The sequence below is a fragment of the Vulpes lagopus genome, chromosome 6 (assembly GCF_018345385.1).
Source record: "Vulpes lagopus strain Blue_001 chromosome 6, ASM1834538v1, whole genome shotgun sequence".
NCBI lineage: Eukaryota > Metazoa > Chordata > Mammalia > Carnivora > Canidae > Vulpes > Vulpes lagopus.
The window spans coordinates 98,679,112-98,697,405 of NC_054829.1; the positions used below are offsets into that span (position 1 = coordinate 98,679,112).

An 18,294-nucleotide genomic window follows, 5' to 3' on the forward strand; every position below is an offset into this window, starting at 1 on the left:
AATTTTAAAAACGGAAAACTTCACTTTGATGTATATCAATAATATTTATCTTTTCATAAAAACTTTTAGCATATTTAATAACAGATTACCTCCAAATTAATTACTGAAAAGAAGCGTCAGGCTTTGTAGAAATATTTTTACCATGTTTCTTCATTTCATCCAAAATGGAGTCACGAGACCTGGTGCTCAAATTTCCAAAACATAGAAATGAATTGTAACCTTTCTGATAAGCTGAGAGCAAACCTCATTATCAATATTTATAACAAAAAGTATTCTTTGAAGGATGCTTTACAGTATATAAGACTTTCTGTTCACAAACTAATTCCTCAATCACTTCAACAGATGTATAAAAGGAAGCTTTTTCCCCCTGTAAGGAAAACTTAAAGTATGGAACAAAATGTTTCCCCTGATAGATGTTATATAGAAGGCTGAGTGAGAGCTGCTTACTCTTACACTTAGGGAAGATGTGTGCCACGTCTGAGCTCCCCTTGCCCTCCCAGTTTCTTCCTTGACGGGGCTGGAATTGGGCATAAACTTCAGTGTACATCACATTTGGTGTGTAAGTTTTGTTTTGTTTTCTTTTGTTTAAAGACTATGTATCAATAGAATTGAACATTCTCGATTTCTCCACAACTTCTTTCTCCTGTCACTTTGGCCATTGTCACATAAACTTTGTGTCTCTTTTTTTTTTAATTTAAATTCAATTTGCTAACATATAGTATAATACCCAGTGCTCATCCCATCAAGTGCCCTCCTTAGTGCCCGTCACCCAGTTACCCTCTCCCTCCACAAAGCTTTGTTTTAAACTGTGTGTCTGATGCTAAGAGAACCTAGTGAAACAGTATAATCAAATGCAGGGGCAACACCTGAGTTGAGACATCAGGAAAATCGTGAGGAGGCAAAGACACAACTGTATTGTGGATTTCTTTCTGAGGTGCTCTGAAACGTTATGGAATGGGCAGATTCCCCTATACTGGCAAATATAAAAATTACTGTAACAGTTTTGGAAAGCGGCTTGTCAAAGTGCTAAAAATCAATTTACTATGGTCCCTATGTACTGAGCTGCTGCTAATTTTAATTTATCCAGGAAGTGTAACAAACTTAAGAAAGTTTAGGAGAAACTTCAATATCATTTAATTAACAGACTTAAAATTGTTTTTCTGATTTAAGTTATGAAAATGGGTAAAAAATGTCTTAAGTGATTGTATAATTGTATAAAAAAAAATCAAGGCTGGCATTGTATTTTTTTTCTACAGTTCTTGAAACAGAACACATTTTCTACTAAATTCCATTATCTTTTCTGGCTGCTTCACCACGCTGATATCACATGCCTCTTTTATGACTTTTCTATTCTTCTATTATATCTGTGTATTCATGTAAATGTTTTATTTACCTTTTCCTTTTGCAAGTGCTAAGAGCCCATTTGAGGCAGGCTTGCAAAGTGAATCTTTCATTTGCCCTTGTTTCCCACAGAAGTCTAGTAAACATCACAAACACATCGAGCAAGACATGCACTGATAACTTAGAACATTTATGAACCAAATGTGCTCCCGAAGGCGAGCTGTCCGTCCTCACCTGTAGAAGTACGAACACCCCCTGACTGTGTTGTGAGTGAAATGTTCCTGAGTCTTCTCATTTCCAAAGTCCTCCAGGGGGTCTGACCACAGGATATCACACATAGGTCCATAAGCAGGTGGTTCTTTGAATCGGTCTAACTAAGAAAAATAGAAGACAGAGAGCAAAATACTAATCTTTGGAAGCTTTGGAATCCAGAAAGTAGAAGTTGCTGCAGTCCCTAATGTCCTCAGCACAGTCCCAGTGAGGGCAGCCCTCTTCCCCTCTTCCTGTTGGTTTGGCTCTCCTCTGCCTTCCTTTCTCCCTATTCATCCACGCCCTCTCTCTCTCTATCTCTCTCCAATTTCTCCTCCTTCCTTCCTCTGGATGAGCCTGTTCCTTATTTGTCGTCTCGCTCTTTACCTTCCTCTTGTTTCTTTCATACCTACCCTTTGATCCTTTTTTCCTGTCTCCTAGTTTACTTTTTATCTTTTCTTTCTCTCCTCCTTACTTATGTGATCTAAGTATTTTAGTCATTACCAATTGATGTGATTCTGTGTTTCATTTCTTGAGGAGGAGCTTTTCTATTGTTTTATCTTTAGGGAAATATCTATCACTGCCTCCATTAAACTGAGATTTAGAAATTTGGATGGAGAACAACGTGTGGTGTTTATATTGAACAACAATGACTTTGAGAATAAATGGCTTTCATTTTAAGAGCATCCAATTGTATGGCATTTTGGATATTCACTATTAGAGGGTATCTAAGTTTCGAATTAGAGTACAAGCCTGGTGTAGTTTATCTTAGTCATTACAAACCAAAAGGAATGATAAGCAGTAAAATAAACCCCAATTCAGCTGGTCATTCTTCAGCTCACAGTTCTAAGCTTTATACTTTTACCAAAACCCTCATATGAAATCCATTTTCCAGCTATAAATGTTTAGCAAGGTCATATTTCAACTTAAAAAGGTGTATTTAGAAAAGCAAGAGCAATATAATAACTGGAAATGACATTTCACCAACAATTTTATAACACTATCACTTTCCTGTAGTTTATCCTGATTTAGCTGTAATTAAAGAATCTTTGGTGAAGTTAGCAGACGTTATATAGTCTCTCAAAAAAAAAAAAGCATAAAACAGCTATGAAAACCTATTAAGAACTGATACTCTTCATATTCAATACTTTAATATTTTTCAAAAATCCATTGGGAAAGGTGAATATATAAGCCTGGCAGCCGATCAAATTCTTTTTCCTGAGACATAAAAGGTGACATAAATAATGGTTTTGCTACACACCATTTTTTACTAATATTTAATAAGAATGAAGCAATATCTCACACTTTCAACACTCAATGAAAAACTTCAATAAGCCAAGACCCTCTATATTTCAACCATTATGTTATCCATAAAATATTCATTGCAAACTTAGACTTGGTAAAGAGACTTAAATAATTTATGCTTTTAGAATAATTCATCCAAGAAAAATAATGCTTGTTCATAAAAACACAGAATTTCTTTCTAAGAAAGAAGAACTTATTATTAGGAGTAGAATAGCAAAGGAGAAGAGTCTTTCTGATTACTATGAATATCCAGCTAAAGATCTGTTAAGGCAACCAGAATATAGAACTTATTCTGGAAAAGTTATAAAATGCATTCTAAAATTAATACCATCATCAGGAAGAATAAATAACTACAAAATTAATTAAATAAAGTAAGTGTGGTGGAAACTCTAACTGACATAGGCAAAATGCAAACCTAAAAATCATTCTATGGCTAACATTCATGCTTAATATGACATATGTGAAAATTGAACAGAATATCTGAAACATGTCAGAAAATAAGTTCTGGGGATAGTGGGTGATAGTTTTAAATTTTTCTTAATTTATGATAAGAAGTTCAGTTAATAATGCTAAAGTCCATCAGATTATAGAGTTCATACAGAGAGTGAACCAGTCTCGCCTTTAACTCCATGACTACAATTCAGTGTCATGTCTTTCTCATACTTTAAACAGAGAGCAAATACCAATGCTCTGTGTGCTGCAGAACTCCAGAAGCAGATGGGTGATGATGTCTTATTTAAAAAGACAAAAACATTTTGCAGGAAGCAAAGATTTATTTAATGTACTTCTGTTTGATTTTAAAAATAAAAATCATGCATTGCCTTTCTAATAGGAAACTAAATACAGTATTATTTTTACACTTGAAAACTTGGACCTAATGATAGAGTATTAAGGTAGAATTTGACTGTTTTATTTTCCTAAATAACAGTTTTTCTTTAAAAGCCCAGGAACTTTTCAAAGAATATTGAGCAAACCAATAAATAAATAAATAAATAAACAAACAAACAAACATATATAATCATCTCTTCTACTACATAAAATTATCTTATATTATTACATATTCTCAAGAAAAAGACATTTATTTCCCTGTTCACTCTAACTCATCTTTTCACTGGCTACAACAACTATTACTAGCCACTGTTAAATTAAGTAAAAAAATACCTCAAAAAAAAAATCAACTTTCACTTAGCCACTCCAATATAGTCAACAGAATATCACCATTGTTTTTGTCAGATTGTTACTTTAAAGTGTTAATCTGTGAATATAATAGATATTGTTAAAAATTATAATACAGACACATTTTAAAGGTCGAGTTGTGATATTTTTCCAAGAGCAAAGCAACATTTTCTCACTATAATAGACTATGAATATACAATGGGTTGCTTAAAGCCAGCCACAGGGAAATGAAAAGGCATATATTTTTTTGTAATCAAATATTATACATTTCAATGACACATGTCACATGGTAAAATGAACCCTGAGGTTTTCAAGATAAAAACTCTTCCAAGTATAAATATATTTTTCTTTCTGAATAAAAGTGAATACAAAGAAGAGATTCATGACAAATTTAAATCCTTTTAATTCAAAAGGATAAAGTCAGTGAAAAAGACAGGGAAATTAATGTCTTCTATTTATTAATGAAGCACACAGTATGATGAGACTTAGAAATAACAGAACTTACTTTTCTGATATCATCTAAAGTGTTAATCTCTGGAGACAAACCACCGTGCACACACAGGAACTGCTGGTTCATCAGGGCAGCCAGGGGCAGGCAGTCAAAGGCATCCATACAGGCATCATATACACGTTCTGAATACTTTATTTTACCTTTTAAAACATGATTTAAAAACAAATAATTGGTTCTCATGATTTAAGAGCTATGATCATTTCATTGAAATAGTCTTTTTTAAAAATGTTTTATTCCAAGAATCATATTATTAGCATATAACTACATACCACGAAGTTCCAAAACATGATTAAATAAGATATTTTGAAGAGATATGTATCACAGGTTTCGCCCCATCTAAAAGTGTAGTAGTGTTCCTTTGAAACCTTTTGTAAGCCGAAATGGTGTGAAGCAAAGAAGCAATTATCATTAATCTATATGGAAAAATTGGGGCAGGGGAGCAGTCACAGATCCAAAAAATAAACTCTTAGGCTTTTCTGTTATCTTAAGACTCTACTTATAACAGATGCACAAAATAAATGGAGATAAAGCACTGAGGCTCACAAAGTTCCAAGCTATGGCAGCTTGATGGTGAGTATAGTTCCCAGGGAAGGGACTTGGTGGAGGTGGGAGGAGATACTTATTGCTCAGGGTGAGCGCTTCCTCTAAGTGCTCACTGCAAATTTAACACTAAACACTATTTTTGCTTTTCACCTTTCTTCCTAAAAGCAAAAATTCCCTTTGGATTTCTTTTGGTTAGCAGTAACAAGTACCCATGTAGGTTCTCATAAAAGTAAAGTGACATAAGACACTCTTGAAATGGCAGGGAATACTTGTATTATTCTTTATATCCACTGTCTTATACTTTTGTTGTTCATCTGTATTTTACAGTTTTTAGTAACTTTTTATATAGCAGAGGAGAAAACTTTTGAATATATCCTTGCTATTTATCTGCATATATATCTAAAAAATTATGTATACAAACAACCAGGAGACCAACAGAAACATGGCCATAAAGCTGGCTAATTTTCCTAAATGATCTTGTAGAGAGGAGATGGCAAGAAAGTTTCTAAAGTTGTTTCTGTATCACTGCCCATTGCTTTTCCTTACCAACTTACATCTAATGTTTTGAGAAAAGTCTCTGTACTCCATTGAATATTGTTTCAGTGGACAATAGGGAAAATCAAGAGAGGAGAGAAATGAAATTTATATGAAGTACCCCCCACTCCTAGTATTTATGTCTAAAGGAAGACATCATCTTTAATTTTGCAAAATCCACTAGAGGCTAGTAAAACTATTGTTTCCAAACAGGCACAGTTAAATTTGCCCTCCATCTCCTTTTCTTGAGTGGTTTGAGATGAAAGGATAAAACTATTCCCCTGAATAGTAGTATTCTAGCTATTTTTAAAAAAGAAGTTAATTGTTGTTTCTTAGGGCAAATTACATCAAATGTTAATTCCAATTTTTAGGGATCATTTTATAAAGAATTTATAATTTAAAAAAGAAATTCTGAATTCTCTTCATTGTCCATGCTTAGAAAGAATTATGGAAGGACATAAAATAAGATAGTATCATTTTTTAAGTTTTTGGCTTTTAAGCAATGAATATTATCATGTGCTCTTAGCATGGATTAAAATGACTAGCACATACGGTGTTTAAATGGAGAAGCCTGAAGTGTACTTACATTCTTGTTTAAAAGTGAAATACTCTGTTAGATGTCTACATTCATGATTTCCACGAAGTAAAAACAGTGTTTTGGGGTAAAGAATTTTCAAGGCCCACAAATACAGCACACACTGAAAAAAATAAAAATAACATAAAATTAAATATTTTTCCATTATACTTGAGGATCCCATTGCTCACATCAGGAAGACATGAACTAGCATGCTATTGTAACCTAAAGTTCCCAAAAGGCTAAGCCTTATTATGGGGGATATCAAAAATCAAACAGAAAACACTAATACAAAACCAAGGTTCATCTATATCTAAAATATATACATGCACTCAGGATATATGTACCACAAGAAACACGAAAACAAAAGATTTAACAGGATCTACTGGAAGAAGCCTGAATGAAGATATACTCAGAATATACTGGCGTAAAAGTATGAGAATAAATGTGATTAGCAATTAATAAAGACACCTCTCTTTATATAAAACAAACCTGAAAAAGAAGTAATAGAAATAGAAGAATTGTGAAGGAAAAGCAAGACAAAATTTGGAAGCAAACAATGCCAGGCTCAGGCAGACTGAGAGACTATCTTTCTTCTTTTTTTTAAATTTCTAATTATTTTTAAAATAATCTCTACACCCAATGTGGGGCTCAAATTTACAACCCTGAGATCTAGAGTCACGTGCTATATTGACTGAGCCAGCCAGGCACCCCATGTTTCTATTTTCTATTATGTTCTCTCCTTCACTGGCCTTCTTCTCCCTCTTATCACTTTGTCTTTTATTTCAGTGCCTTTGGTATATAAAGCCTTAAGAATGTTTGTTTAACATATAATTAAACTGAAGGCCAGGGAACCTCAGTACACATGCTGCTAATAACTAAAACATTTCATATACCTTAAGACTTTTAAACAGTTACTTGGGTATGGCAGTATGTGTAAAAATGAAGGTCCACTTTGAAGTCACCAGGTTTGGAATAAGCCTACTGATACAGTGATCCTGGAGTGTGCATTAAGATAACTGAGATACTCAAGTACTAACATCAATTTCATTATCCTCCACTGACATTACTCAGGAATCCACAGGGAAGAGAAAACCTCTTTTTGAAAACCAGTATGCTCTTTTTTCCTCATCATGTTCTAGGGGAACCTGGGTGGCTCAGTGGTTGAGCATCTGCCTTCAACTCCGGGCATGATCCTGGGGTTCTGGGATCAAGTCCTGCATCAGGCTCCCTGCAGGAAGCCTGCTTCTCCCTCTGCCTATGTTTCTGCCTCTCTCTCTGTGTCTCTCATGAGTAAATAAAGGAAATCTTAAAAAAAGAAAAAAAGTTTATGTTCTACAAGCGAGGTTAAGAAGATATAGAACCACAAAAATAGAGATAAGTCTGATTCTGGTCACTGAAATCTGAAACCAAAAATCACACCATATTTACATTTTTGTAAAGAAGTTTCCAAAATATAGTAAATATGCTTGATAATGTCCACTATTGGACAAGCTATTGGTGATTCATTTGTTGTGATAACCTGTGAAGAATAACTGCCTCTGTTAGTTTATATGATAATTTATTAAATGAATAAAAATAGTTATGTTTGAATACACAGTCCAAGTCTTTGAGAAAATACTAATTATCAAAGCAAGTATGTATTATTGTGTTTTCCAAGTAAGATATTGTCTCCAACTATGTAATTATAATTGAAGTAAACAAAAATAACGGGTTGACATAAAAATTTATATACATGTTACTTTCATTAATTTTCTAATTATCATTTTCTGATTATAGTTATTAGCTAAAGTTCCTGTGACAAATGATATAACTATTTCTGAACAACTGACCGAATGGTCTATACAAGTGATCCTTAAGGCATTATCATCCAACAATGGTGCATATTCCCTGTTATTCTAGTGGGTAGTATGGTGGCTCAATGAATCTCTAAATTCTGTGTATCTGGTTTTGGGGGTATACTTACTTACATGCTTTCATAAAAGGATTATTACTCAAACTTATCTCAAATATCAGAGAGGATATTTATAAACCATCATTAATGTCAATGAGAGAACTATTACTACTTAAAACCTTACAAGGTTGTACCTTACTACTAAGGAAATACACACACACAAACACACACACATTTCCATACTCGTTTCTAACTTTGGATGTTTAGTTTGGAATAAAATGGGAATGTAAAGTCTTTTAAGAATTATATTTACTTACTGAAATTGCTATAGCTAATGTATTCTATTTTTATATTGAGAAAGAATATATGTTTTGGCTATCCTGTAGCTGCTTTTAAAAAAGATTTTCTTGTTGTTTTTACTAGAGTGTAACTTATGTATGATGAAGTGCAAATATTTTAAATATGCCAATGAGTTTGTCCATATGTATATTCTCATGAAACTACTAACCAAATCCAGTTACATTTCAGCACACAGAAGGCTCCCTTGTGCCTCCTCTCCCAATCAATATCGTTTTGGAAATGTAACCACAATTCTAAACTCTTCCAGATTAGCTTTGTCTGTAAGAATCTTAAAGCAGGGCTATTATCTCTCCAACTAAAATCTAAAATGCAATTTTCTAACCCCAGTTAAATGCTAGAGGAATCACTTTTTAGGACCTATAGTTTCTCTTTTGCTATCTATAAAAGATCCTGTTTTGACATTAGCACATGGCTTTATTGCCCCTAGTTTTAATTTCTGTAGCTTTTTTCATAACTGAAACCTCAAAGAGTGATGCAGAAAAATTTTATGATACGCTTATCATCTTTATTTACCTTTTCAGTGATTCAATACACATTCAATGCCCCTTATTACTTAAAGGATGTAAAGCACCTACTATGTAGTAGGAGTTTAATATTAGCTCTTTCCTATAAACAAGAAGGAAGACAGGAACACAGAAGGGAGGGAAGGAGAGGGGGAGAGAAAGAAAAGAAAAAAAAAAAGGAAACGAAAAGGAGAAGGAAAAAGAGAGAAAGAAAACATAATTTCCAAATTCTTGGCTCAGCATGCCCTCCAAATAAGAGTCCTGTTTTCACATTTTATTTCCTTCTCCCCTGTGGCAAGAATAGAATCTCTTCCCAAACGCTGAATCAAACCACAAACGCAGCCAATATGGAAGAAGTGGCATGGTAAATGAAAGGGCCAGAGTGGATTGGAGAGTGGAGCCCTGCCAGCCTTCACCCTCAACATCTGGTGGGAGAGAGCTGCCAAATACAACACTACTCTCTTGCTGGCAACTAAATTCTGCCATCTAAAGTTCTAATGTTCTAAAGACCTGTCAATCTGAAACAAAATCATAACCTGACATTATTTTTAAAAAGGAAAGTCTCTCGTGAAAAAGGTATCACAATCAATAAGCAATGAAACGCAAATCAGTTCAATAACCGGGTATTTTCACCTATGTGGTATGAAATCTTATTTGAATAAGATTTTCCCTGAATTAATTGGTTAAGGTAGAAACAGATGCAGGTTACTTTGGCCCTTTTGCATGGCTAGATGTAAATTCCTCATGCTACTGATTTTCAACTGGATCTTGACTGTCTTTCCAGTGTTACTCTAAATAACTATACAAATATTTACAACTTAAAATGAGTTTTAAGATATGAAAAACTGAGCATCCTCTATGTTTTTATTAATTTCCATCACAGTCGTGGTTTTCTCCTATTTGATCTATCAGTCTTTTCCAATGAAGCAGCACTAAGAATATAATTTTGTGAAGGATATTGTATTGGTTCAATAGTAAAGTAATGATTTATTTTGTAATTTACACCTTTTAAGGATGAGTAATCTTGAAAACTTGCATAGGGGAGTAAAGAAAGATGTAAAAGATGGAGGAAGGTAAAGAGAAAGTACACAGCTTCAGATATGCATCAACCAGCCTTCTAAAATAACTCTCCAAGCTGTGATACATTCCAATCAAAAGGGATGCCTCTCAGTCATAGGACAATTAAGTGAAGGATGTACATTGGTTGGGAAAAGATCCAAACTCCCGAAATGTCAAATGCAGCTCCTCTCAGACATTCTTTGCTTGGTCTGACAAGCGTGCAGAGAAGCAGCAGAGCAATAGCAATGCACTACAAAGACAACCGGTGGCCGGAAGACAGCAGACAATTTCTTCCTCATGTCTGTGGCATCACTCTGTCACCTAACATGGCTTGCTGTACCGTTTGCTTGTTATTCTCAGGCAGAAGCACGGAACGTTGCCTGACTTGCTGTGGTTCATTTTAGTCATTTAGTCCACAGCAAATAAACACAGCAACTCTTCATGCTTAAATGTGTTTGAGGCCTGGGCTGAGACCTGTATGTAAGTACAACGGGAGGGGCTCCCTTGCTGCTAAGCCCACTGCCATGCCCAGCAGTGCAGAATGGCTAGAAAAGGAACATGAACAAGTGAACAGAAGGAAATAGCTGGGCATGCCTCCGTTTGCAATTCTGTTTTTCTCTGCCTTCTCGGGGAACACACTCAGACGTTGGGCTTCTATATACCCGTATGCTTGATTAAAGAGATTAGGTAGCAAAATGCAATCATCAGAACAAGGATGGTATTTGGTGTGAGACAAATTATTACTCCAAACAGAATTACCTCTTTCATCACTATTCAAAAGCTTACTTGTTTTATTTGGGCTAACTTTGTGGGGAATGATTTCTAATCTTGGCAGAATGAGAGGGGGCAGGAAGGGGTGCAGAAAACGAACTCCATGGATTGCCCACAGCACATTACCTAGTGCCTGGAAATACTACCCAGTAGAGACTGTATGAAATCTGAACCTACTCTTCAAAGCTGATTTGGTAAAATTAAACATAAGTGGCTCCTCTTTGCCCAGAGGACAGTCAAAGAAGAAATACCTGCAGGGGAGCCCTGAATTATTGAGAAGAATCAAGAACCTTTGAAAGCTGTTAGAATAGTACACACTGGAAAACTGACTCTGATTTTAGGAGTTCTCTTAAACCAACAGTATCTTTCTCAAAGAGAATATTTTATATTCAATGCTGAACCTTCATATTACAGAGGTGGGGGAGAAGGTTCTGTGTGCACATTTGCACATACATGAGTAAATATAAAAGTGTGTATCAGTTTCCACAACACTTGTGTGCATTTTTTTTTTTTTTTTTTTGCAGTTTGCCTAGTGAATATGGCCAAGGCCTCGGGTGTAGTGGAAAGAACACAGACTTTGAATCCCAGCACTGTCATTTACTATGAGTGTGACTCTCTGAGCTTTGAGTTTCACAAGCACAAAAGGAAGAGATTTGCATGTTCCTTTCAAATCTTTTAGGAATAACTGAGATCATGTATACCAGGCAAACAACAGCATTTCAGCATGCAAACAATATAAGCTTCCTTAATCCAAAATTAAGAGGCCCGAAATATTCTCAGTAAATATATTTTATAGAAATGTCTGTTCTATTTTAAACATGATGATATCACTGAGCCATCCCAAAGCCCTTTGAAGGTCCCAGTCTAATCAAAATGGATCATTTTCATAGATGAGACCTTCACATTTGTGTTATTTCTGTACGCATGTGGCAAGTCCCTGGAGCTGTACTCTCAGACACTTAGAGTTTAATTAAAGAGCTGTTTGTGAAGATGGGAACTCTGATATATGCATCTCAGAACTTTCAAATGTCCCGATATTTACATTTGCTGTCACTAAAATCTGGGCTCTACTTTGATTCCTTTGCATGAATTTCAAAAGGTGCATATTACACAGAATATTCCAACTTTCATAGTTCAAATATCTAGATTAATTGTAGACTAAAAAGAAATCTGCTGAAGAGCAAGTTAGTGATTATAGCTTCTCAAGTTCTTTAATTTAAGGAAGTAAAGTTCTAAAAAGCTCCTAATTAGAGAGAGTTTAGGAAATCTCAAGTAATTTGAGCCCAGTGATTCAGAAGCCTGAACTCTTGGAGTAAAAATTCAAAGGTAAATAAACACCAACAAGATTAAGAAAGAATATTATCCAAAGATGGAGCTGGTGAGACAAAGAAGTCCAAATGTGCCAACCACCACTCAAGCAACACATGACTTAGTGCTTTGTCTTCATCAGTAAATTAATAGGAAATAGCCTTTAATCTATTTCTTTGAATAGATTAAAAAGATGGAAAATTAAGTCGTTAAAAATCACAAATATTATGATGTTAAAAATATTTCCTACATAGCACTCCATCATTCGGCCAATAAAAATAATCAATCCCAATAGGATAGTCTTGCGTTTTCCCTAAGAAGGTAAGCTTCCAGGAAAGTAGAACACCTATTTCTTTCATCCTCAGAATCTTACCTAGGAGCACTTTGCATGTTAAAGGAATAAGATGAATTTAAGAATAATAAAATAATTTTCTAAAGTATTTACTTAGGTTCCACACAATCCTAATTTAAGGGGAATAGCAGAAACACTTTTAAGTCCCATTTCTGTTTTCTGTCTATTGCAGTCTTTCTCCAACCTGGCTACATACTGAAATCACCTATGCCTATAGCCTATAGCAACAAATTCTGGCTATGGTATGCATGTTGAAGTAAGTGTGCCACTTATGGAAAACATGCATAAATGAGAGGCCATGCCCTTCTCTTTTTCCTTTTCCTTCTAGCTGAATGTAACACAGGACATAATGGTTGAAGTTGGTATAGTTGTCTTGAGTCACAAGATAGCCTTTGGAATGAGCCATGCACCCTATGCCCATCAGAGCAACAGGGTAGAAAGAGCCTGGGCCCTGTCACCATCCTGGGTTACACCAGCTGGGTATTCCCATCTGTGAGCTTTTACTGGAAAGAGAAATAAATTTCTATCTTGTTCAAATCACCATTTCACAGATTTGTTGTTGTTTTCTCTTGGCAGGTATCGATGCTAATGTGATACAAACATCTTACAAAATCTCGATTCAATTGTCCTTCCCTACCAAGTTGGTCAAGTCAACCCATGAATGAGATGTATAGTTTATTAATTTCTTCCCCTGTGCTCTTCTTGTTTCAATTTCCTTCCTTGCTAATCTCACTTCTTTGATTCAGTCTTCCTCAGTCATGTCTGCTCTTAAAATTGTCCTACTTTTCTATTTTCCAATGCCAATCATTTTTTGTACTGCTTTTATCACAAAGTTTTAATAATTCAAATAATTGAATCCTAGATGACCACCTATTCTAGGCTTCTGATCCTATGTAACTTTTTATAGTTATTATATTTTCCCACATAGATTTAGGTTTCTGGAGAGCAAGGATACACATTTCTACAAATTCTCTATAGTTCTGATCATAGTGAGTTTACATTGTATGTGTTCAATAATACAGTACTTGTTCACCAAGTGGAAGAAAGCCCAAACTTTACTTTCTCCTTTTGGATATATATATCAAAACCATCCCTCTTTCCCTCATCATCATGAATAATTAAGAAATGTATGGTCCTCAAATACAGAAAGGCTTAATATATTGGTGAAAATATTATATATTTAATATATATAGCCAATGACTATCGTTTCTATCTCTCTCAAATATATATATCTCAAATATGTATATATTTGAGATACACACACACACACACACACACACACACACACATATATAGACTCAATGACTGAAGGTAAATTGAACCAAAAAAAATAAAATTGGTATGATTGTTTTGAAAACAAAAGCAAATTATTTAAGAGCATGGCATGTTCTTCAACATTAAATATTCCTATAATAAATAAAATATTATGGTGAAAACTTAAAATATTTTCATATGAATACTATGACTATATGATGTTGGTGTGAAACTTCTATAAAGTTGATTTCTCTCTTAAGAATAACTTTTTTCCTTTTAAATGCCCTTTATCTGAGAGCACATATAATGTCAAGTACTACACCATGAACTCTGCTTCTTTAACACTCAATTTCAAATCATTTCCTTTTATTAAAAAAAATTTATTTATTTATTAGTGAGTGAGGCAGAGAGTTTATGTGCATCCACAAGGTGCAGGAGGGGAAGGGGCAGAAGTAGAATTCTCATGCAGGCTCCCTGCTGTGTGTGGACCCCCCCGCCGCCCCCTACCTTCCCCTGCCACCTCAATGCAGGGTTGATCCCAGGACCCTGAGATCATGACAGAACCAAAATCAAGCATAGGACACCTAATCAACTGAGCCACCCAGGCATCCCATTAAATCATTTCTTTTAATAAATATCTGGTGAACCCTTTTTATGTTTGAGACACCATGTTAAGCATCAGGAAACACAAACAAGTGAATGAAGCAAGGTCTTTGCCTTTAATTTGAATGTAATTCCTACTTACCTGAAGCAGATGCAGGTGGAGGGCTGAGGAAGAACATCTACTCAAAGGTTATCTGTTTTGTTTTAATTAATTAGTTTGACAAATTACCCAAGTTAGATGACAGATGCCAAAAAAAGACAAAATACAGCAGCTGTAAGTGTACTCACACATACACACAAAAACAAGGACACAGCCACAGGCACACATGCACCCGGCTATCAATTTACAAAGATCAGTTTTTGCCTCACAATTATAAGGCATAACCATGCAAATACATTCCTGCTTATTTAATCAACTCTGATTAGTTCTGTCAACAGGAAAAAGAATTATCTAACATAAAATATGATGTAATTTTTGCAAAGTTTCAAATATATAAAAGGTATATAAGGAAAGTCTCAATAATAGCCATTTCCTTGGCATCTCTAAACATTAAAAAGCATATGGGAACCAAATGAAAATAGAATACATAATATCCTGAGAATGGAGTGTCTTACAGTTTTATGACAGACGAGGAATTTCCTTAAGACAATAACATTTACAACTTATAGTTTGCTAAGATATTGTTGATCCATTCCAGAATAGCTAGGAAATGATGCGGACTTACTTCGATACTGAAGTACCCTCTGTCAACATAGTCCCCTAAGAAGAGGTAGCGAGTGTTGGCAGGAGATCCCCCCACTTCAAAAAGCTTCATCAAATCAAAGAATTGTCCATGGATGTCCCCACAAACTGAAAGAAACAAAGAAAATTCATTTTATGGTCACATTATGATACTGAATTAGACTAAAATATTATAAAATTTTAGAGCCAGAAGGAATTTAGAGCTCATCTTAGCCAAAACATTATTTTGCAAAACAGGAAAGTGAGACAGAGGTTTCAAAGTTAATTAGTGGCAGACCTGGCTCTAGTACCCAAATCTACCAATTCACAGATTAACTGTAAAAATAAAGGTAATACCAAGTATTGCTGCTGTGCATTAAACAATGCTACACCACGCACTGTGCTAAGAAATAGATGCACATTTTCTGATTTAATACTAACAATGTCATGGGCTGAATTTTCACTTTGCAGATAAGAGATAAGGCAAAGAGAGGTTCAGAAATTTGGCATTATCTCCATGTAACTGAGGTCTGAATAAATAAATACTGCTTTTTATGTATCATAAAAACTGTATTTCACTGACTCTAAAATGTCATCAATGATAAAGCACATCATTAGTTTATGTACCACTAAGAAAGAAAAAAACCCCTCCAATTTGAATTATAAAAGAATACTTTTTAAATAATATCAGGTGTTAAAATGACAAAAAAATTGTTGAATTAAAAAAAACCCTATAACATAGTACCCCCCAAATCACTGGGAAATAGTATTTCTTAACTTTCTCACTTTCTCTTTTAAACCAAAATTCTTGTAAAAGCCATGCAGCCTTTCTTTTTAGAAACTACTTGTTCAGGACTTATCATTTCATTTACTACTTCCAAAGCCCTAAAAAAAAAAAAAAACTATCTCCATTATACAGATGAGGAAATAGTTACTAAGACAGGTTATGGGGCTAAGCATGATTCTATATGGATGATCCAGAGTTTAAATTCAGATTTGCTTAATTCAGAGCTTTTGCTGCCAACTCTCATAACATCTTACATATTTTATATGTTTTTCTATGTCTATGTATTTAATATTTTAAAATAATTTCATGCTTAAATGATGAACATGATGTGGTTATTTCTTAAACACTATGAGGCTCATGGAATGAATACGTCAACAAAGAGGAAATCAGGAGCCCCACGCATGCTATCTTAACCCATTCTCTGCTGCAATCATTTTGCGATAAAATCATTTTAGTCCACCTTCATCTCATTCCCCCTCTTGGTACACTAGATGTGGATCTTGTCTTTTTTTTTTTTTTTTTAAGATTTTATTTATTTATTCATGAGAGACACAGAGAGAGAGGGAGAGGCAGAGACACAGGCAGAGGGAGAAACAGGCTCCATGCAGGGAGCCCGACGTGGGACTCGATCCCGGGACTTCAGGATTACACCCCGGGCTGAAGGCCAGCACTAAACTGCTGAGACACCCAGGGATCCCCTTCATTGTCTTAAACAATCCAAATTCTTTCTTCCTTGGATTTCCACAGGTTGACTTCTTTTTAGCCACCAGTCACAGGTGCAAAGGGGTCTTTCTAGAGCACTCCATATTAAAGGAGCCACCTTATTCCAAAATCATTCTCCATCCCATTAATTTGTTTTACTTTCTTCACAATACTTATCACTATCAGGAGCTATCTCGCTCATTAATTTGCGTGCTGTTTCTTTTCTGATCTTTCCCACTAAAATATAACCTCTGTGTGGTTGTATAACTTGTCAGTGCAGAGAATAGCACCTCCCACCCAGTAAGAACACGAGAAACATGTGCTACCTTAGGATTCTTCCACTGGGCCTGCACTGTGTTTAATTTGGAAATCCACTAACTAAGAAGTCAGAGATTTTGAGATGCCTTTGGGATTGATAATGTTGGATGACAGGTCTGTAGAGTTTGTTCTGGTGCAAGCTCAAAGCCTTCAACTTGTCTGAGATCTTATTTTAAGCTTTTAAGTCACATTTTTCAAAACAGTGTTCAGCCAGACTGGGGTAGAATGTGGGACCTCCAAGTATCTAATGGTGGTTTCCTTACCTGGTTCTACATCGGAAACACATGAGAAGGTTTGGAGACTAGACCCCAGGGCCCTGAATCAGAATCCCCAGAGATGCAGATTTATAATCAGCTCTTAGATGAGTTTTACCTAGTCAGTAAGACTAAATAGACCTACATTTTTGAGCCTTTGTGGGCACACCCCAGCCCTCATTCTGCATGCTGTGTGGTTCCCCTCACAGGGATTAAATGGGGAAATACATGTTTGAAAGGCAACTTCTTCAATGTTAATTCCAGGTTGGTGTCAGAATAGGATTTCCTATTATATGAAAGGATAATACTAAAGGAATTGCTTGAGCAAGTCTAGGAGAAAGAGATGAACCTAAGAAAAGAGATAATAAAGAGCAAAATTTCTCTGGGCTTTTGAATGTAGCTATTGCTTATGCCTTGCACATTTCAGTTTTAAGATAAAAGATTTATCCCAAATATCTGGGAACATTCACTATTTTGATATCAAACTTCAGGATGAAAGTGATTGCCACGCTTAGGTACTCAAGAGGATATCGGGAGGGTGCCATGGCCCCACACAGAGGAAGGATACCTCTATGTGATGGTAAGAAAAAGGTATAGCCAGGTAGCTTTCCCCCCCAAATGATGCTGTGGCCCCCACCTTCCATCCTCTTGGGCCCATCTGAGCAGAATAAAAATGCCAGCTAATGAGGCAAGCTGTCTTCTTATTTGCTCACAGTTTCCCAATTCTCCACGAGGCTAGTTCCTTTCATCTTCAACATCATTTGGTTTTAACCCCACTTCCCAAACAACGAGGCTTTGACATGTTCTATTATACCTTCAAGGTAAGCTCTTGCTTCATCGGCATAACCTTGTTTTCCACATTCCCCTAGCTTCTCATTAGTTGCTTCTCATTCCCAATGGAACACTGCTGATGGACAGAGTACTCATCTAGGAGCCAGCACGGAAAGGCTGATTATCTTGAAAAGGCTCCAAAAATACAGAAACACAATATAGGTAATAAAAGCACTCCTCACCTCTATGAAAACAGCCATTCACCTGACTAAACATTCTCCAAAAATATATATTAGGTCTTCAATAGATTATTAGGGAGAATTGTGCATATTTCCATCAGAAATGTAGAGAGTTATGGCATTAATGAAATGAACACACCAAAGATAATGAAATAGAACATAAGT

General features: G+C 35.3%; 1 protein-coding gene across 3 annotated transcripts in view; it reads right to left on the reverse strand.

Moving 5' to 3' along the window:
* PPP3CA (protein phosphatase 3 catalytic subunit alpha) overlaps positions 1-18,294 on the reverse strand; it is a 314,628-nt gene that overhangs the window by 68,120 nt on the left and 228,214 nt on the right. For all 3 annotated transcript variants that reach the window (XM_041759349.1, XM_041759348.1, XM_041759350.1), the window contains 4 exons: positions 15,063-15,187; positions 6,246-6,357; positions 4,577-4,722; positions 1,576-1,715 (listed from right to left, as the gene is read on the reverse strand). In XM_041759349.1, coding sequence (XP_041615283.1) covers positions 1,576-1,715; positions 4,577-4,722; positions 6,246-6,357; positions 15,063-15,187 — 523 coding nt within the window. The remainder of the gene's footprint in view (positions 1-1,575; positions 1,716-4,576; positions 4,723-6,245; positions 6,358-15,062; positions 15,188-18,294) is intronic.